Genomic DNA, 22,582 nt, shown 5'->3' on the forward strand with positions numbered 1-22,582 from the left:
AAATAATGCCAACCAACTATTAAATGCAGTCTTGGAAAGATGCAAACGTTGTCTCTTAAGTCATCTTAAATAGTCTTACCTAGTTTAGGACAAACATATATTTTTAAATCTTAGCAGTCCCAAATGAAAAAAAGGTGTAGAGGTTAACCTGTTATAATCTGCACCTACACTCCCTTTAAGCGTGAGCAATCCACAGTTTAAACCTGTCGCTTAAGGATACTCAACATTTCCACTGTTACTAAACTCACCTGCAACAATTTCAAAAAGCAGTGAATTCCTTTATATATGTCCCAGAATCACTTTTTATGCACTTATCTTCAGGTGTTTGAAAGATTTGGTATTCTATTTGGAGATGCTTCCAATGCAAAGAAACTTCCATTAGCCATATTACTACTTTCCACTGCCCCACTACTTTTTACAGTAGTTACTCATATGAAAAGACTGAGGCTGTAATTCTCATCCTCACATTTACTATCCTATCCTAATATTCACACAGTACCATAGGATTAGAAGAGCAGTTTAATGTTATGAAGTTTCTCTACTTCCTACCTACAAAAACTATAAATCTAATTACATAACTATAAAATGACAAGTTTTAGCTAAGTGTTGGTATAGAGCTATGTCTTAAAAGGGTATTTTGTGAACCTTTGCAGAGCTTGTTAAAGGTTATGGAAATATTTAAAACTTTCTAACCTTTCAAAGTCACCTTGTCTTGTAAACTTTGACAATCTATATACAGCCCAGTTATTAAGCTGTTTAGAAGTCATTCCACTTCCATTATCGATCACAGCAACAGCTGGTTTTCCTTGGGAATCATCAAATAACTGAGGGGAAAAAAAAACAACACAACTCAACAAGGAACACCAAAGAAAGGGATAATGTGAACTACACCTAAAAAGAGTGGAATATGTCTCTCTTACCAGTTTTATCTGTATGCTCCGAATACCGGTATTTCGGGATGTAGCTGACAGAGAATTGTCAATCAACTCAGCAAGGGCAAAAGCTAAAGAAATTGGAGAAAGACAACCCTATTAAATAGGAGTCAGAAAACAGACACCCACTTAACCTACCTATTCACTTAGCCTTAATGAACACATTTCCATCCAGTCTCTCTAAAAAGGAAGTTATATTTCCCACAATTTACACGGTTCTTCAGAATGCTGCAGTGCAAGATGCAACTTATACTGTCATACATTTCAGACAGGTAAAAGAAATCCCTTGAGTATTAGTACCCAGCATCAACACTGAAGCATTTGGCATTTTCCCCTCAAGTTGATGTATAAAAACAGTTCTACACTTTTTTGCAACTTTCTTCATTGTGAACAACACCAGTTGAGCATCAGTTATATGATCCATATCACTATTCCCTATCAAAGAATAATGGTCCTTCAGCAATATGTGAAATTGGTTAGCCATGGCCTTAGGCAAGTGGCAAATGAGCATCAGCTGCAGTACACTTACACAAACTCAAAACTGCTATTTGCTCTAAGAGTCCATTCTAGTACATAACAAACAAAAGTAGACAGTTTAATACAGCTGGTTTGCAAATTTGAATTACTGGTATGTTGCAAAATTTCACAAAATACCTCAGTACGGTCTCCAAGAGCAAGAAATAGCACATTAGAAAAAAATATATACCTGTAATGTCTTTACAGAAGTGGATCTAAAGGTCATTCTATTTGTAGTCTTGATCATTGTAATCTCTTTATGATTGCAGAGTTATGACCACAAGAAGACTTACTACCACCACAACTTTTGGGCCATTAGTTTTTTCAATAAAACAATACAAAATGTTGGTTACATACTTCATATACCAGTTAGATAAAAACTAATTAAAGTAGCATCTTTTTAAATGAATACTTGCTCTTGTTGGCAAGCGAAGTCCTGTAGAACCCCAGACGGGAGGGCACACAAAATTCTACAGTAGCTCATAGAAAAACTGTTCACCAAGTTCAAACACAAAGTTTCTTTTATTTAGTACAGGAGACAAGAACCTGGTAACACAAATGCTTCCTGTCTGGATGACATCCACAAGATTATTCAGGTAAAGTTATTTTACTTCTAAAATATCCAAGCTTCTTAAAGAAGTATTTGAGGAGATAACTCTATAAATCTGGATTGTTACATGTCCGCTTTAATTTATTTTTAAAGGAAAAATCTGCATGAGGAACATAGCGTTTTTTTTACAGCTAAGACTATTTTTTTCACCAGCTATAACTAAAAGTTAAACTAAATTTAACTTTTAGTTATAACCACATTATATTCATATGAAGACCATTTAAACAAGATTATCTTGGCAACCACTTACGCAAAGGATTTTGCCCTTCGCTGGCATAGTACTCGTACATGCCACTTTTGACAAGTGTATCATAGTGAGGAAGGAAGTCGATTCGTTCCTTGGTTGCCAAAAGCAACATTTGATCAACTGACTGCAGCAGATATAAAGTAACTCCATCCTGAACAAGTTCGCCTGCAATAAAGATGAGATACAAGGTTATATTGGAGAGCACTACAAATTCTGCTCTCAAAACCAGTGCTGGTTTACCCTCAGGTAACCTCTGTACTTTCTCAGGCATTGCCTGCTCAGCATTTAGCAACAACATTTAATTTAATACCTTTTCACATTTCCAACTTAATAATGCAAGTTTTCTCAGGTGTACAGCTATGTAAATGCCATTTTTGCCTATCATTTACATAATTTGTAATGGAGGGTAAAAAAAAAATACTTAGCATAACTGTCCATCATACTAGCACGTATTTGTCGAAAACTTGCTTGTGAAAGTCAATTTTGTAGCAATCCTTGGCAAACTATTACAGGACTTGTACTTTCAGTTCATTATTGCATTACTGTGTGTCATAGAGCATTAACAATCATCATGCGAACTTTACAATCAATGCAAGAAACAGCTGTAATTATTTGGCCATCTAAGATACTTACTGAAGTTGTCTTCTGTAATTTCCTTCCTATTTGTTGTGGTGATAACAAAGTTTTCATCAGTAGCTATGCCAAATGCCTATAAAAATTGGAGGGTATTCAGTATGATAACTAAGTACTCAAAAAAGATTCAGATAAATTAAAACAAATAAATAATAAAAAAGGTGGTCTATTTACTTTGTCACAAACTACTGAGAAGTGATCAAATACTTTTCCTGTATTAACTCTCAGAAAACAGTTCAGATCCAGAACCAAACTTCATTTGCTTTCTCAACTTAGCCAAATCTGTCTGTATTAGAGTTGTTTGTTTTTTCACCTGCTTAAAATATGCTCCAGCGAGCAACAGGAATTGTCAGAAGGAGGCAATATCTTACAGGTAATCACCCTGGGGGCTGAAGAACAAGACAGAACAGCTCTACTTCAGGCTGCACCTAAAACAGCAACAGTTACAATCTAGAGCGTGTCCCCTATTTCATTGCACTCTTTTTAAGACACTGAACCAACCTAACATTTCTTAACTTTGGATACATATTAAAATCTTTGTTCTTCTATTATATCATACATTCTAAAAAAATAACAGATTTCTTTCAGAAAAATTCTGGACCACTCAAACACTGAAGTTTATTCTTCTGAACCTAAACAATCTTTGCCACTTTGATGCCTCCAAATTTTGAATATGTTACTGTAGCTTTAGACTTTTCATCCTGCTTTTTACATGCATTTCAATGCCTCCATATTTACCCCTATTTTTGCGCCCGATGTTCAACATTAATCTCTTTCTCAAAATAATAAACTAATAATCTGTATTTTCTCCTGCATTTCCAGGTCTTTGAAACTCAGGAAGAAGTCAAATCTGGTCTCATTAAACTCCATCAACCCATTCAGTCCTACAGTCACAGCTCAGACAGGTGCTTTATGAACTTTTAGATTTCTTCCCTGAAGCTCTGGCATTCTCTGCAGCAGTTTGCCCTCATCATTTCCCATACCTCTTTCTTTCCATCCCTAGTACTCTGACTCATGAAAATACTTTTAAAACACCGCTTAAGGTTCCATTAGAAGCCTGCTTCCATGCTTCAGTTACTCTTTCCCCAACTGTGACCATGTTAAAGATACATTTATTATCCATCAGCAAAACTAGTAAATTGTCAAATTTATCACAGCACTTCGTGCAAGTGAAACAGAGATGTCACAGAGACTGATGTTCAGACTAAAGAACCTGGAGTAGTTATGCTTTTTAACTCTTCTACATTCAGATCACTTGAAGTCAATCTCCTACGTTACATAAATTTCCACATGGAAAATCTGTGAAGGAAAAATTAAATTGCTCAGAGCAAGGAAAGTAAGCAACAAAAGATATGCATACTAGAAAGCTGACATTCTACTGCGCCTTTTGAGGTCAGTGGTTAATACAGAATAACTGTAGAGTTTTACACTGAAAGCACAGATAAGCATCTTTCCCTCCAGGCGTAATTACAACTTCCCTATTTTCTCAACCTCCCAAAAGCTCTTCTGCTCTCAAAACCTTATGAAGAGTGCAGCATTTAAGGCAGCAAGAAGTTAGGAGGGGTAGTGCTTGTAAAAGACAGCAGCCTGCTGCCCAAACAGGGGCAGCCTCCTCCTTCTGGTTCTCTCCCCTATTCCATAGGTGAGCCTCACAGGCAGATCATTCACAGCCACATGAATGCCCCATGCCCAAGAAGCTCTCAGCAGAACAATTTACAGGTATGATACATGAAAGTGTGAGTGAACTGTGATATCTCTAACCCTTTAATCTGAATCAAGAAGCAAGGTTCAATTTATGCACTTGCTTCAGTCATAGGTTTTCTTTACAAACTAAAAAGAAAACCAAACTCAAAACAAAACACAAGCCCACAAATCACAGATAATTCCTCAGCAGCAAAGACGCCTGCAAATAGACCTCCATTTCTTTTCTCTTCCACATATTAGTACAGAAGCACAAAAGCAAGTTGCTACTTCATCTGCACCTGCACAGCAAGGCTGACCTGGCTATTAAGCCAACTAAAACACTTAACACAAAGTCAACATAGATTTCACCTCTAGATTTACTATCTGCCTTGGAAAAGGTGTTCAACAAGCAAATATTTAGCTTTGTGTGTACCACCAGAGTTTGCAGTCATATGAATAGGTTTGCGGTGGTAAGTGAAGGAGAAATAACTTGCTGTAAACACAGAATCATTGTTTTGCTTTGTCTGGTCCTGCAGTGTATTACCGTAGAACAATAATTTCTGGTGATGACTTTTCAAACTGAAGGAGTGTAACATTCCATTATGACAGAGGTCAAACAGTGAAACCAAAAGTGCAGTACCTTTATAGAAGACACGTAACCCCTTGCAATCCAAACTTTTCCAAAACAAAGTTGTTTCCTACAATAAGCAACTTCTGCACCCTTAAAATGCTGTCTCCTACAGTAACTGACCTAAGCAGGTAGATGCACAAGAATGATATGAAGAACTGATCCTAGAGCTTGATAATGTAGCCAAAGGAAAACAGAGACTTAACAGCCACAGTTACCTTCCACCAAGTGGCACCTTGGTGGTGCTGTCATCTCTAGACTTATTTCAAGTCTAGAGAAGTATTCTTCTGGCTTAGAGAACTGTACTGCCAACACAAAACCCCTAAAGAAGACCTGAATTGTATCGGTTAAATGTAAAGAAATCTCACAATGCCATTTTCAATGCTGTCTTTCATAGTTAGTTCTTAGCTACTCAACATTACAAAAAAAACAATACTGTTTTTCAGTATTTCACATTGATTGAGCAGCTCCTTTGCAGAAACTTGTTCTGGAATCTGGAAAAATGAAGCCAATCCAAATTCTGAAAGGCCTGTAGCCCTCTGTAACTTTTCATGGGATTAACTAAATATCCCATACTATTTGCCAAGTTCCATCTGAACAACATACTAGTTAGCTATCCCACTTTATGTCACATCAAAAAGAATTATCAGTCCAAACTGAGAGAATTTATACGACAACAAATGGATGAAACGGTAGTACACAATAACAGACAAGGATTTCATTCTCAAATCACAGATTTTCAAACCTACTGAAAGAACTGTCTTTCAGTAATGCCTATGGATACTGAGATATCTGTATCATCTCTCTCAATTATTCATACGACCAGATATATTAAGGTAATTAATAAAATTAGCAAATACAAAAACTAAGATATAAAAAGATTAGGTGGAGACAAAGACCTTGCTGGAAGTCAACTGGAACAATGTATTGAACTCATAAGAATGCTAATCAAATAAACTTTTCCAGTCCACTCTTAGGTCAGCTAGTCTCAAAATGATGACACCCTGCTGAGAACCTGTTAGTGAGGATCTGGGGCTAAGCACTCACGGTAGCCAGGTAAGGATGATAACAATCATCTCTAATCATAACACGAATGATCTTCCCTAATATCTGAACACAAACTTATATATAACATGTTTGCACACCAACAAAAGTGGGATCCAAAAGTCTCTACAAAATTTTGTCCAGAACAATGTGTTAACTCAGATATCTTTTCAAGATTTGCAACGTGTAACTAGCAGAAAGAAGCCTGGGACCCCAGAATGTCTGCAAGGAGCTGTGCTGTCATCTCTAGACTTATTCTGAGTCTAGACAACCACAGTAACTTCCATGAGACCTTCACAAATTGTTGTGTCTAAAAGCACAATCAGAAATGTTCATGAGTGCAGCTACCAGCCAAAATTTTGACATCAGTGTAAGCTTCCACCACCAAAATACTTTGTATGGCACCACTTGTTAAAGCCACAAGAATTCAGAATTTTGCTCTTCAAAAGTAAAAAGTACTCAGTAGCATCTAAAAGTTTCACCTGGGTGTAATCCTAACGAGTGCAGATATTCTGCATCTGACTGTATTGCCAACACTCAAATTTGACCAAGATCTTAAAGGCCACACAGCTTCCCAAATCAATCACCACACCTTAAGGCAGAGTCTAAGTGCACCAAGGTATGCAAATTGCATCCTTCTTCCCACCAAAACATCTTAAAGATGCTATACACAAGAATTTCAGTGAAGTCTGAAATACAATGTGATAGTTTTGGAAAAAACTTAGAATATTGCTACATCTTATTTTACAGTACCTGCAACAGTTTCTTTAAAAATCAAGGAAAAACTTGCTTTGTGTATGCACAGTATGTTTAAAATGTATCTATTTTTAATTTCTGGTTATAAAGAATTGCTAAAATTCAGTAAACAAAAATAGGTTTTATAATACAAAAATATAATTATTGAAAGATGGACTGGTTTCATCGTTAGGAATGGAAGTACTTCTACTGAGTGTTTATCAGAATGATGTTTTAGTCAGTAATCTAAATACCTCTAAATACATCTAAGAGTTACCCTCTAGTGATACAAATTTTGCAGAAGTTGCTAATATTTTTTCTTTAATTGCAAATAATTTAATTTTACATTATTTATTAGGCACTGTTAAGCAAATAGTAACCAAAAATGTACACTTAATTCTCAAGTTTCTACTACACCTATGCTTATTCTCCCTACTGCATCTTAATGAATATCCCTTTTTGCCTCTTGGCTTATTGAGACACTGAAATTTATTTGTGTGGACTGGCAAAAAAATCTATTTAAATAGTAAGAAGATTGGTTAGGATACAATGGGAAGCTCAACATAAGATGTGACAAAAGATTAAAAGTAAAGAAAAATTGTTTTATTGTGATACCTGATTTTTGAGTATTTACCTAAATTACAGATATTTATTTTCAATACAGATTACAGATCTATAATTTTTTCACAAAGGAGCTCACAGCAATGATGAAAACTTTCAAGAGAATTTAAGAAGCATCTACAAATGTATTCAGCTCTTATTTGTGTAGTAACACTAATCTTAGTACCATCAACTCTCTTCAGACTGGTACTTCACCTCAAAGACTCTCAAAAAACCCTTCACATCCGGCAAAACACTTCTGTGCAGTTTTCAGCACTAACACCTTTCTGCTTTAAAAGGAGTGTGATCTCTCTAAGTGCTTGGAAGGATTCCTGCCAGTTTAGCAACAAAAAGAAGTGTTCCAGCTTCACTGTGTACCTGGATAACGTGAGCAAGGGATCTAGGATTAGCTGTCAACAGTTCAGCTCCATTTTACTCATTGCCAGTACTTATTTTTGAATTATATTCTAAATATCAGGACAAGCAGTGGTGCATTGACCTAACAGAAGACAACAGGAAGGTGCACAAGCAATGGTATTGCCAAGAAAAGGGAAAACACAATATTTAATTCACTTATTCACTTTAAAACTTCATGGCTCTGCAGACTGAAATTACATGACTGCTCCATGTGCTCAACAAACCTCAAACAGAATAATCAGGCTAACAGCACTTAATTTGGAGGTTTCTGCTTTAGGATGCACCTCGTAAAGATGAAGAATGAAGACTATATATGCTCCAGCTTCTTTTATAAGATTTTTTTTTTCCTAAATATTCCTCCAACACTGGGAAGGAAAAGTTAATTTATCAGTATATAAAGCCAAATCCAACAACATTGCCACACATTAACTTGTTGTTAGGGGACAGTAAAAAAAGATTTGCTTCAAAAAACCCCAAAGTTTCAAAAATTAATACAGAATATTTCAGTAATAATGGAGAAATATTCTATATGACAACAGACAGGAAGGACATGCATCAGATTCTAAACAGATCTCTCAAGTGGCTGAATCAGTTCTTTTCTACACAAACAGGAAAATATCTTCTTTCTGCATTATGCAAAAACAGTAAGTCTCCAAAGCAGTAGCCCAAGATCATGCCTTCATCACATACTGTAGTCAGGTTTAATTTCATATTTTTTTTTCAAGATTTACCCTCTCCTTTGACACCTGCATATCCAGTTATATCCAAAGGAATTCTCTTATGCCACAGGAAGACATTCACAGCAGAAATAGTTCCAACAGTTTAATATTTTTGGCATCCTTGTCAGACATGACCAGCCCCATAGTCCACACTGGCAGACTGGAAAACATCTATGCACCTTTGTTGGTACAGCAGCATCACTCAGTTGTATGACAAACTGCCAATGAAAGTCAATTTAAAGCTGAGCCTGTGTTGAGGTTCAAGCACCAGACGTGGTAGATGTGGGAACAACACTGCTACATATGTGGCATTTGCCTGATCAAGCAGTCAGATGGTCTCTAACAGTTTTAACTGGAGAAGGTTGAATATAACAATCCATTTCATCTTAGTCTGAATCAACTAAGAATTTGCTTAACAAAAGAATCTTCCTTCCTCTACTTTCATCACTTCCCCATCACATTTTCAGAACCATGAAGTGAGGAAAGTCTGTTCCAACCAGGTGAACCCATTTATCCATTGCCCTTTTCATGAAAGTAGTTAATTGTAACTTTTAAGTTGAGGAACTTAGGAGTACAACACTCCAAGAAACACACACAATGCACAAAGCTCCCAGGGGCACCAAGGTGCCAGAATGTTCTTCCAGAAGTCTAAGGAGAACCTGTACACTGTTGATGTGGGAGACATCAGATATCAAACTTCCCAGACCTCTGCCCAGTTTTCACTGTACCAGCATTTACTGATCATGTCAAACCACTTGTCTCAGCATCCTTTCAGAGTCAGATGATGAAAGCTCCCAGGTGCAGAGTCACCACACTGAAACTAGCAGTGACAGACCTATCTCTGACTGCACTTACACATAGTCAACACATTACTGGAGAAGTCTTTTCTCCAAGGGAATGAACATTTGAGGTTTTTGGTGCACAACTTTATAAAAGCACAAATTCTATTACCGAAAACAGCCACAGGACTGTTGAAAACTATTATGGTGTTAACACTGCAAAGAACTATATTTGGAAAATTTTGCTTTCATGGGCATCAAATTCAAACACACCAAGGTCTGCTTTGCAGTACCAGACTTTTTAAATGCTGTGCTGCACATCTGAGCGGTCTACCCAAAGGCAAAGTACTGCCTTCACAATGTCAACCCACCTTTCAGACAAAAAAACCCTGAAGCTGTTTGTAACCAAGATTTGTCACAGCTGGTGATGATTGCTTATTTCTGTGTAAGACTGCAAATATGCCAAAAGCCCTTCACTGAACACCATGAAGATGCACGGAAACACAAGTCACTTGAGTGCACAGCATACATATAAAAACCATGAAAAGACTCTGCTGTATATCACAAATTGCAAATTAGTGTTAAACTCAGCCAATCAATTAATTACAAAAAAAAGAAAAGAAAAGAAAAAAACCATGGGGTGATCATCCACATTTGCCTTGACTACTGAAAATATTCTTGCAGTATTCTGAAGTATTCTTGCCATTCCTCTGCTATATGTAGAGTTGTGATGGTATCCATTAGGACAACTCTTGGAGAAAATAATGCAATACTCATAGTTACTCATAGGAGATACAAACCTTTAAAAAGCCATGAACCCAACCCCCACTGTCTAACTTGTAAGAATGTTACACTGCATGAAGTGTATTATTTTCTTTATTCCATTTCACTACTTATTTCTTCCAGTCTTCCTAACTCTAGGAGTGCTGATCAGACCAAGGAATGTGCTAGCATTCTATAGCCAGGTTACTTCTGACTATAGAATCATAAAGGTTGGAAAAGACCTCCAGGATCATCAAGTCCAACCTCGAACAAATAAACCCACACTCGCTAAACCATACCGTGAAATGCCATGTCTACTCATTTTTTGAATACTTTCAGGGAAGGTGACTCCATCTTAAGTAGCAGTACAGATTCAGTGCCTTTATCAGAATATGGATATGCCATTTCTGACACTGAAACAGATGAACGATGCAAGGAGCAGGTAATTATATGACAGCTATTCCTGCTGACGTTGATAACCCAAAGCTTCTGTTGCAGTAGGAAACTTACATTAAACACTACATTATTTGTTCATTTATTATATTTATTTATTTATTTTAATAAATATTTTAATGTTATGTTTTATACATTCTATTCACATATTCTTGCCATTATGTACATTGTATGTTATACTATTCTACATTAAATTAATTATATGCGCTAAAAGTAGTATTACATAAAGTTATACTTGAATAATATTGTAGATAAATATTATATTTATTTAAATATAAAACATAGATTTATTATATCCTATCTATATATGAAATATATAATTTATACCCTAGAAAGCAAAGTGAAAATTACACTGGATAAAGAAACTAAAATAAATGTCTTCTCAGGCTAAATTATTGCAATCTACAGCTTATTTTTCCGTGTATTTCACAAGACAAAACTTGCAGGCAGCTAACAGGTCTATGACATTTATCACTCCCTAAGCAAACGAAACCATGACAGAAGATGGGCGATGCCCACTGGTATCACCAGCAAACTACAGCAAACAGTCCGTGGGCAGAAAGGAAGCTCCACCTGCAAGAGATCTGAAGACGGAATAAGTTTCGTTTCCTTTCGCGAAACGAAGGGAAAGAAAACTGAAAGGACACGCGAGAGAGCAATGGACCAGCCAAAGTATTTACATGGCAGTCACCACTGGGGGCTTCCGAGAGACAGTCACTGCGCTGCGAACGGGAAACGACCGGCGCTTACCGCCAACACCTTGGACAGCACAAATAGAATCACAGACTCAAGTCGGTCGGAAAAGACCTCAGAGATCACCAAGTCCCACCAGGGGCCGAGGACCACTCCGCCTCCTCGGCAGCGCCCTGCGAGGCGCAGCCCCGCGCCCGCCGCCGCTGCCCGCGCGGGGGCGCTCCGCTTTCCCGCGGCTTCCTCGCCCGCCGCCAGGGGCTGCTCCCCGAGCGCCTCCCGCCGCCGCCCTGCCGCCCGCGGGAGATGGGACACCGAGGGGCCGGCCGCGGGCTCTCCCCTACAGCCGCCCGGCAACAAAGTTGGCAGCGGGGCGGAGGGCGCGGCGGCCCCCGGGCAGGCGGCGGAGGCTGCGACACTCTCGGCCGCCCCGCGGTCCCCGCGCCGCCGGGGACGGACCCTCACACTTGGAGCTTCGACGCCGCCGTGCCCGCCGCCGCCCGCCCCGCCGCGTACCTGGCACACGGCGCTGCGGAAGGCGCGGTAGCTGTCCTTGCCGTAGCTGAGCACTTTCTCGTCCGGGTCCGCCTGCTCCCGGCGCCGGTCGAAGAGGAACACGGTGCGGTCTCCGTTGCCGCGGGGGGCCAGCAGCGCCGGCCTGCGAGGAGCGCGGCCGCCTCCCGCCGCCGCTGCCATGTTGGGGAGCCGAGCGGACGGAAACCGTCCCGCTGCGATGGCGGCGCCAGCGGCTCCGACTGCCGCGCCCGCGAGCGCCCCCGCCTGGCGCAGTGCGACCCGGCCGAGGAAAGGAGGAGGCGGAGCCAGGCGGGAGGCCCGGGCAGGAGGCGCTGCGGAGGCCCGGAAGGGGAGGGGAGGGAGAGAAGGGAAGAAGGGAAGGCGGCGGCGCTGCCCTCGGCCTGGGTAGGGTCAGGCGGGCGGGAGCGGCCTGGAGGCGAAAGCGTGGCTTTGGCGCCGCGACCTCGGAACGATTTGGTGCCCGCCGCCTGGCACCACTTCCGCCGCCGGGCGGGGCGGGGGCGGCGGCCGGGGCTGCTCCCCCCGGAGCTGCTCCCCCGGCGCGGCCGCGGGAGGCGCGAGCGGACCGCGCGGTGGGACCGCGTGCCGACACCGGCCCGGCGCGCGGGGCCCCCGCGGCGCTCCTGTCACCGGCCCGGCACGTGCCCGCCGCGACAGCGAGGGGCTGTGACAGCGAGGGGCTCTGACAGCGAGGGGCTGTGACAGGGAGGGGCTGTGACAGGGAGGGGCTGGACCTCGCCGTGGGTGCGGCGGTTCGGCTTCGGCCCGCAGGTGTGAAGTCCCGCCTCGTGTGCCTTAAGCTAAATCCAGATCCCGACGTTGTCGTTTCACAGAATTGGTGAGGTTGGAAGCGACCGCATCGGGTCATCCGGTCCAACCTCCCCTGCTCAGTCTGGGTTATCCCAGAGCACACAGCACAGGATTCCATTCAGACAGTTCTGGAATACCTTCAGTAAGGGAGACTCCACAACCTCTCTGGGCAGTCTGTTCCAATGCTCGGTCATCTGCACAGTAAAGACGTTATTCCTCACATTCATGTGGACATCCTTGTGCATAAGTTTCTGTTGCCTCTCTCCTATTGCTTGGCACCACCGAGAAGAGCCTGGCTCCAGCTTCTGGACACCCTCGCTTCAGATATTTCCATACATGGATGAGATCCCCTCTCATTTTCATCTCTTTTCAAGAGGGCCAGCTTCCTCAGCCTTTCCTTGTAAGAGAGATGCTCCAATCCACGGAGCATCCTTGTGGCCCTCTTCTGGACCTGCTCCAGGAGCTCCATGTCCTTCTTGTACCAAGGATCCCAGAACTGGACACAGCACTCCGGATGTGGCCTCACCAGCGCTGTGCAGAAGGGCAGGTTCACCTCCCTCAACCAACTGGCAATGGTCTTCCCAGGATTCTGTTGACCTTGGCCACAGGTGCACACTGCTGGCTCATGGACAGCTTGTTGTCTACCAGGATCCCCAGGTCCTTCTCCACAGAGCTGCTTTCCAGCAGGTCAGACCCCGGCCTGTACTGGTGCCTGTGGTTATTCTCCAGGTGTAGGACCCTGCACTTGCCTTTGTAGAATTTCAGAAGGTTCTCTGCCCATTTCTCCAACCTGTCAAGGTCCCTCCAAAGGGCTGCACAGCACTGTGGGATTTCAGTCACTTCTCCCTGTTTTGTACCATCAGCAAACTCACTGAGTAGGCACTCCATGCCCTCAGGCAAGTCACTGATGAATACGTCAAACAAAATTGATCCCAGTATTGAACATTGGGGGACACCACTAGTGACAGGTCTCCAACTAGACCCTGTGCCACCAGTTATGACCCTCTGGGATCTGCCATTTACCCAGTTCATAATCCACCCCACTGTCCACTCATCCAACCCACACTTCTTGACTTTACCTATGAGGATGTTGTGAGACACAGTGTCAAATGACATCAAGGTAGACAATAGCCACTGCTCTCCTTTCATCCATCCAGGTAGTTGTTTCGTTGTAAAAGGCCATCAGGTTGGTAAAACATGACTTACCTTTAGTGAGCCCTTGTTGACTACTCCAGATCACCTTGTCTTTCATGTGGGTAGGGACAGCCTTCAGAATACGGCACTCCATCTCCTTTCCAGGGATTGAGGTGAGGCTGACTGGCTGCTAGTTCCCCGAATCCTCCTCCTTGCCTGTTTTGAAGACCAAGGTGAAATTTGCTTGCTTCCAGTTCTCAGGCACCTCTTATGATCTCCCTGACCTTTCAAAGATGATCATGATTGGCCTGGCTATGATGTCCATCAGCGCTCTCAGCACTTGGATGCATCTTGTCAAGACCTATAGACTTGTGGATGTTGAATTTGTTTGGGTGTTTGCGGTGAAAGTCCCTCACTCAGCACCCTTTTCGGCTAATGAATCCATGGAAGATAAACTTTGTCCAGGCAGAACTTTATTTCTCCACTTATACATAGAATAATGGTCCGAGCTATCAAGCCAGGCCAGATTTTACTTATCTGCACACATTCCACACAGACACTCCTATGGACTGCCTTCAGCCACAAAAAACAATCATGCTTCAAGTGGCTTTCCAGTTTAACCTTGCCATTCTTTTCACACACGCACTAATCTTAGCTCTGGCTCGCTCAGGACCACAATATTTTTGCTTTAGTATTTTCTTCTTCTATCGTCCAGATGGCTGGTGGTGTCTTGTTTGGCTGCTCGTACAGGTGTTCTCTGACCCAATCCTCCTTGACCAAGGGAAGGTCTTTGTCCCAGTATTTATTTATCCTGGTCTCCTGGGTCAGAGATCTCTGATGGCTGGTCTTATCAGTGAAGACCAATGCTAAGAAGGCATTCAATAACTCTGCTTTCTCTGTGTCCTCTGTTAACTATTTGGCCCACATTATCCTTTGTTTTCCTTTTGTTATTTATGTACTTGAAAAAGCCCTTTTTTTAAATCTTTGACAACCTTGGCCAGATTTGATTCTAGATGGGCCTTGGCCTTCCCAGTCTAATTTCTGCTTACTCTGACCACCTCTCTATATTCACTCCAAATAGCCTCATCCTACTTCCATCTGCTCGCACTTAAGTAATGACGTGAATTCTTTATTCATTCACAGAGGTTTCTTGTGTCCTTGGCCTTATTTCTTCCTCATTGAGATGCATTATTCTTGAGCTTGGATCAAGTGATCCTTGAATATCGACGAATACTCTTGGATGCCTCTTACCTGCAGGGCCTGCTCCCATGGGACTCTTCCAAGAAGATCCATAAAGATCTTAAAGTTAGCTCCCCTGAAGTCCATGGCCATAATCTTGCTTGCTAAATTCATAATCTTACTCTTGTTTATTCTTTTAAGTGTAAACATTGAAAAGAATAAACCCCTTCCTCCTCTGAAGGAGCTACTGTCATCTTTAGTCTTAAAAATCAAATTTCTATAGAAACTTAAATAAACCCCCAAATATAATAAAAAGTTCTTGGACTTTTGTACATGCAAAACCCTCATGACTTTTGCATCGTGGTAAGATGGTAATACTAGAGTAGCTGCAAAACTGCAGTTGAAATAATTCAAGAAATACATAGAGTCTTCACAGTCTTTATGGAACCAGCAAAACATATTGTCAGGAAACTGTCAGGATCTTTTAATTTGTCATTCATTGTAGTGTAGACTAATAATAAACTAGCTTAGAGAAAGAAATTCAGTTTTCATGTGCATTTAGGTCACTCGAAGGTGTGGCTTATGCTCCAGAGGGGGTTACCTCAGAGAAACTGAGCTCAAAGAGTATGTTGGGTGTGTAGTTTTCTTTGGATAGGAATAGGAAATGAAAGTGAAAACTGCTTGAAGGAACACAGTCATCCTTTTTTGTGCTCTATCCTGCTTGTTTAGAGAAGGTGCAAAAAAGGATCTGCACAAGAGTGCAGCTGCATCTGTTTTAAGGACTCTTGGCTTTGAGGAAAGGATTGTCATGGCATGTAGGGGAGGCCTGTAAAATAGTGGAGGTGATCAAGGACTAACAAAAAAATCATGTCATAGAAGACATGGAAAAGCTCTCTAAGATCATCAAGTCCAACCATTAGCCAACCACTGCCATCTTCACCACTAAACCATATCCCCGAGTGCCATATCCACATGCCTTTTGAACACTTCCAAGGATTCTGCCACTTCCCTGGGCAACTTGTTCCAATGCTTAACCACCCTTTTAGTGAAGAAATTCTCCCTGATGTCTAACCTGAACTTCCCCTGGCGCATCTTGAGGCTATGTCCTCTTGACCTGTCACTTGTTTCCTGCAAGACGACACTGACCCCCACCTCACCACAACCTCCTTGCAGGTAGGTGGTTGTAGAGAGCTATAAGGTCCCTCTTGAGCCTCCTCCAGGCTAAACAACCCCAGCTCTTCAGCTGCTCCATGTAAGGCTTGTGCTCCAGACCCTTCACTAGCTTTGTTACCCTTCTCTGTATACACTCCAGCCAATATGAACTAAGTTCCACCTGGACATTTTTAAATAGTTAATATTTTGTGTACACATAATGAACATTGCCGTGTCTTCACTAGGAGAAAGCGCACAGCCCCTCTAGAAGGATTTGCTGCAGTTGCAGAGTCTATTGAGTGACACCGGATGCTACTGCCTACATAGGCTCTGTAGGTACAAAACTACAAATTCCAAGTGATCTAAGAAAAAGGACTGTTTCTCCCTAAGGTAACAAAGGTTTTATATCTAAGAAGGGGAGCCTGTGGCATCTTACGTTTAGAACTCCGTGGACCTTTGACCTGATCCGTTAGAAAAAGTACCTCAGTGAGAACCCCTGAGGTGTGAAACAAAATATCGTTACTTGAACTACTAAGGTGTGAAACCATAGCACCATTTTTCAGAAAATCAAACCATCTGAGAGACAGAAACCCAAGAATATAAATAAACAGCGAATTGTCATCATAACATGCAAACTAAGGTAGATGTGGAGACGGGGGTTACTGAAGTGCTCTCTGGTAATTTTCTTTTTTCGTTTGCTTCTCAGTAACTTGACCAAAATTAGTGAGCAACTAAAGTGACAAAAGTTGTGAAACACAATCCACTTAGTCAAGCTGAGAGGACTGTAAGCACAGTCCATGGTTCTGAAATATCTGACCAATGTGATAACAGATTAAACTATATTTTTAAAAATTGAAGGCAACAGAGGGAGAGATGGTGAAGAAGGGGGAAGGACAACAAACCATTAGTTCAGCATCCTGTAGTCCAAATTAACTCTGTCAGCTGGGCTATGTGAGTAAAACTCATGTAAACTCCCACTGTTCATTGTGTACTTCATTAACAAAAATACAATGTGACATGGTCATTTAAAATCCAATGGAAACAATGGTTCCAATGACTCCGATGATGGGATATAACAAACTGTAGAAAGTGTCCCTAAGATGACTAGGATTTCTAAACTAAAAAAAATTATAGTTAAAAGTATAAAAATAGGAAAGATAATCAGGAACTTCTATCTCATGAAGAAAGAAGGAAAGACATGGAGTTATATTAAAAATGTGCAGAACTGATAGGCAGATCTACTTTTCACAACATTTGATTGAACGATGGAATATATTTTCATGTAATGAGTATTAATAATTTAGTAAAGTTTAAAACCAATTGTTCTTTATATGAATAGAAAGGAGATAAAGGACTAGAAAAATAAAGAATTATTATTTTCAGGAGACATACAAATCATATATTTTGGCCTTAGAGTAAAATATCCAGATATAACTGAGTAGGAAGAATTTAAGTTGGAAAACAAGTTATCCCATATCCTATCATTCCAGTTTTCTGCACTGTTTTTCAAAGCCATATTTGGAAGGAGAACGCCGGACTAGATGGATACTTGTAGAATTTAGCCTGGCAGCTCTCCCAGGATTGTCATGGAACTATTTGAGGGAAACCATGGCAGTAGAGCCAACCTCTGTGAAAAGTGAATGAGCAAGGAGCTCTTGCCATTCACCTGCCAAGGGCAAATGACTGCACCCAAATATGTTTGATAGCAATCCACTGCACTTTGTGAGTCCCAGAGTAAACTCGCTTCTGGGAGAACAGAAGATGTACCAAATCTTAAAAGCTTCCTTCCTCTGTGAGACAAAGGAACATGAATGATTCTTGAACAAATACATAAAAACATACCTGACAAATGCACATTTGGAGAAAACACAGTTTTTGATTTGCGGAAAGGCTGTTGGGGTGTAAGATTAATGTCTTCAAGCATTAATATTCTAGTAGAAGAACACTGTTGATGTTCTGATTGCAAAGATTTTTAAGATCATATCCGAAGAAGTCCCTCCAACTACACTCTTAAAAGACTGGAAATACATCATTCTCTCCTGTAGGATGTGTTAGAAATAGGAAAACTTCATAAATACATTGTCACAGAAAAGGTCCAACCACCTGAGTAGGACACCATGCTTTTCCATTCAAGTTGCTATTGCTGCTGTGTAGTCTTACTTAAGTATCTTCCAAGCTTTTTGTAGCTGAGCATCATTACTATTTCTTTTTCTCTGGAAGGCTGCTTCCTCCCTTTACTCTTCTTATTACCATGACTTTTGGCATTGTTTTCCAACCCTTCCCCTGGCCTCTTTCTCCTGAACCATCAAGGAGTGCATTTATCACCAGTTCCAGTAGCAGTGGCACCATGGACTCCAAGCAAGACCAGGCAAGACCAGTTGAATAATTAGTTATTTAAATATCTCTACATGGCACTGCCCCATTCTCCAGGTTTTGGGATGGTAACACCGTAACCATTGCATTCTTGCTGTGAGCGTATTTTGCCACGCAGAGATTCTGCAAGCGTGTATCACAGAGTTTTTCTTGTAGTGCGCACAAGACGTGGGATTTAAGGAGCTTCTAGGCTAAACATTTGTGTTCTCAGCACCGCTGATAAAACACCTAAGGAATAGCTTATACTCAACTGGTCAATGGAAAAGATCTCCATTAATGCTGAATTGCCATTCCCTGATTTCTTGTTTATACCTTTACAATTCTATGTCTTAGTGATTTTCCTTTTAAAAACCTGCACTTGTCTGAACATTGCAACCTCTGTCTGTAGTTTTCCCTTTCTTATCTTGTGTGACTCAACTCTGCAGCTTTCCCTACGACCTCCCTACAACTAATGGCCTAAACCTTGGGAGGGTGAGAGGACAGTAAGTCACTATGCACCATTAGTCAAGCAGAGCCCATTGTTTGCTGTCCTCTATGCCCTTCAAATGTAATGTAAGGCCCATTGCTAATTAAGATAATTAGAACTAGTAACTCCAGATGCTCTTTTCCAGGTAGAATAATGAATGCCTTTCCTTTCAGCTGGGCACACCAGTAGTCACGTGTGACTTTGCTGGTGTTCAGTGTTCTCAAAAGGGCCGCGTGATTTCTGCCAATACAAGGGAATTCACTATTCTGAACACTGGTAGGAAAAGTGAGACAAAATTACATACATCTTGCTTGTTTCAAAATATTAGACATATTCCATCACCACCTGTCTTACCTTCTGCTTTCGAGTCTTGCCAGACTGATAAATGTGACTGTAGAGGTGAAATTGGAATAACATACAATATGCCTTTTGAATCTTAGCCCTGTGCAAAGGGTTCTCGAGACTAAAATGGTGATCATATAAGACATTGCCAATTAAAACTGTGGTCTCGTGCATGAGGTGCTAGAGAAAACACCATACAGACCACACAAAGCTATTGATAAGAACTTCCGGAATAGAGGGACAATACAGCCAATCATCCTCTAGATGGACACATAATCCTGTCTACCTCAGGCAAATACTGGGATTGGTAAACCCTTATGAACCAATGTCATGTGAAAAGGGGAGTTTTTCTCCACCCTTAGTGTTTGTCTGTCAGTGCCCCAGGAAATTCGAGACAGTTGTCCCCAACCAGTCCATGTCCTTTTGTGGGGACCCTTCACAGAAGAGTCCTGCTGGATCAAAGGGTGATTTGACTCTCTTATTCAGGGACACACAACAACAGTGTAACAGAGACCCCTCAGTGGGTCTTCCCACTTGAATAAAGTGTGTTATCCGCTGCCAGCAACTGCTAGCACCCGGCAAAGACCACCACTAACAGTTTACAGAATAACACTCTTTAGTGATATGAAATTGCGACAGGTTAAGGATCGAAGATGGCTGGTGATAACAACTGACTGCAAAAACATATTTAAAGGAATAATCCCAAACTCTAATCCCAATAAAAGTATTCAGTGCTCATACAGTTCTTAACTCAACAGGCATCCCTATGGGAGAGAAACAGGTTCAACCCATCAGCCGATCCCAGCAGTTGTGATGGAGTCTTCCCTAACTTTTCCCCCATTCTCAACTTTTATACTATTTCTTTATGTTTAGGTGGAGCGTGAGTGACTTTAGTCATAAATACCTTCTTTGCTGATTAGTGTAAAATTCTCTCTGCTTTTAAAGATGCAGTAAAAAAAAAAATACAGGGCACATGCCCAGTATGGGGTGGCTGTACCTTGGAGGTGGGTAACTTTGGGTTGGAGGTGTGCATTAATATTACAATTAGGCTTTAATGAATCAAGTTCATCCAAGGAGAGATTGCGGTACAGTTGTGGGCTCAGCAGCAGGACATCTTTTCCTATCTCCCTTGGTTGACAGGTGCTATGCAAGTTATCAGCTGCAAAGTACCATCGAGTCCCCCTCCCTGCAAGAATTTCCACAGAGCCTGGCTGCGGTGTCTCTGCCCTGCTCCATCCTATGTCCCGTCCCCCTTAGCAGGTGCTTACTGTTGTATGGGAAAGTGTTGTGGAGCACATGGACAGCATTCCATCCAGGGTGTTGCAGCTGCATTTTACCCTGTAATTTATGTACTGTTAAAACTTCTGTTGGGATGTGAATAGAACTTCTCAGTTTCCTCTAATTTTTACCTCCAGCCATCTTCCCACGACCAGTGTGCACAGAAGGTCCACTCTCCAGAGGGCAGTAGTGCACAACAGACCTGGCATCTGTTATGTCTAGAAAAATCCTGTAAACAGATCAAGTTCTACCAGAAAAGCCTGTAAAATTAAGAGTTTCCTCAGGCTGACTGATCAGTCTCTGCCAATCACCTGATACAGGACTGACGATATCACTGCACTTCCCTTAGATATGACATTGGTTAAGGCATTGATAGTCCCTCATCCACTGAGGGCTGTGTGAGTCTTCTGTGCTTCATCCATTCCTTAAAGAGGAATCACTACCATCAAAAACTTTCAACAAACACCTAAAAAGTAAAATCCCAATGAAATACAATATTCCTATAGGGTGGAGAACTTTGCAAGGAAAAAGACAATACACAATTTCATCATGCCAGGAACCTTTCACAGCCAAAAAACTGTAGAGAGCAAGTATTGAAAAACCAGGTCAATTCGCTGTTCTACAATACTTCCAAAAGAGGGAGGTTAACTGACTCTAAAGGACACACTAAGATTTCCAGTATTAAAGCAAAACAGTGCTCTCCAGAGAAGAGTGGAAAGTTAATGCATAGTCTCTTCAGATACTTTGCAGTGTTCAAAATACCTGCATATGAAATAATCTGTAGAGTATTCATAGGCGAGTAGTACCCTCATTCACAAACTCTCCCTTGCTTTGCATAGTCACTTGGCATGTCAGACCACAGTCTTTCCTTTTTACTGGAGAGCTCCCAGCTGAGGGAGTTCCTCCTCTTATTAGTGAAAAGGGAACGTATTCAGCTGCAGGCCTCATCTTCTTTTGTACTCTTTCCAAAAGTAAGATAAAAATATATACATGGATCTTCAATTCTACCATGAAAGTTGGAGCAGAGATGAGAACTCCCATTAAAGTCCAAAGTAGACTAAATAATAGAAGTATCACAGAACCACAGAGAACATATTGAAATCCAGCTCAGAACTAAAGGCTTGCATAGGCATGCACTACTGGACACTGGCAAAAACAAGGAGAATGGTCCAAGTAGCCTCATACAAAGGAGCTGAGCAGACACTGCACATTTAAAGCCTTTAGCAGACTGAGGTTGCACCAGGGAAGGTTGAAATTGGCCATTAGGAAAAATGTCTTCACAGAAAGGGTTGTCAAGCATTGGAACTGACTGCCCAGGGAGGTGGTTGGAGGCATTTATAAGTCATGTCCATGTAGCCTTAGGGACATGAGTGGACTTGGTCATGCTGAGTTAATGGTGGGACTCAATGAACTTAGAAGCCCTTTCCAACCTGAGTGATTCCATATGATGTGCTCAAGAAGTACTCCAAAAAAACCCACGACAAAACAACAACATTCTTGACAGTGGTGAGTTTCTGACAACCAAAATAAAAATAATGTACAGCAGGGAAGAGAACAAAGCTATAGACAGAGTTGCTATCATGCTTCTACAGCATCAAGTGTTTTTTGGTGGGTTTTTTATTTGTTTGTGGTTTTGTTTGTTTGAGTTTCTAATAGCTAATAAAGTAAAAAGAGGCAGATCAAAGAGTGGTCATATAAAGGAAATAGTCCTTTAATGCTTAAAATAGGAAAAGGCAGGTTGGGAAGTTTAATGTCAGAAATATAGCACCTAAATAATTGTCAAAGCAGCTTGGTCCTGTGCTTCTTAGAGTTTACAAAAAGCCATCTATTTTTTCAAAAAAGTTAAGACAATTTTTATTCCTC

At 41.3% G+C, this 22,582-nt stretch overlaps 1 protein-coding gene across 1 annotated transcript in view; it reads right to left on the bottom strand.

The window, feature by feature from the left end:
- The window catches only part of SMCHD1 (structural maintenance of chromosomes flexible hinge domain containing 1), a 68,547-nt gene extending 56,295 nt beyond the window's left edge, over positions 1 to 12,252 (bottom strand). The window contains exons 1-5 of the mRNA XM_027886334.1: positions 11,965 to 12,252; positions 2,939 to 3,014; positions 2,309 to 2,470; positions 921 to 1,003; positions 694 to 824 (exon numbers count right to left, since the gene is read on the bottom strand). Of these exons, the coding sequence (XP_027742135.1) occupies positions 694 to 824; positions 921 to 1,003; positions 2,309 to 2,470; positions 2,939 to 3,014; positions 11,965 to 12,144 (632 nt within the window). The 5' untranslated portion in view covers positions 12,145 to 12,252. The remainder of the gene's footprint in view (positions 1 to 693; positions 825 to 920; positions 1,004 to 2,308; positions 2,471 to 2,938; positions 3,015 to 11,964) is intronic.
- Between the last annotated feature and the right edge of the window lie 10,330 nt (positions 12,253 to 22,582).

The sequence above is a fragment of the Empidonax traillii genome, unplaced genomic scaffold (assembly GCF_003031625.1).
Source record: "Empidonax traillii isolate 1590-97213 ecotype Southwest subspecies unplaced genomic scaffold, ASM303162v1 scaffold186:size1492175, whole genome shotgun sequence".
Classification (NCBI taxonomy): Eukaryota; Metazoa; Chordata; class Aves; order Passeriformes; family Tyrannidae; genus Empidonax; species Empidonax traillii.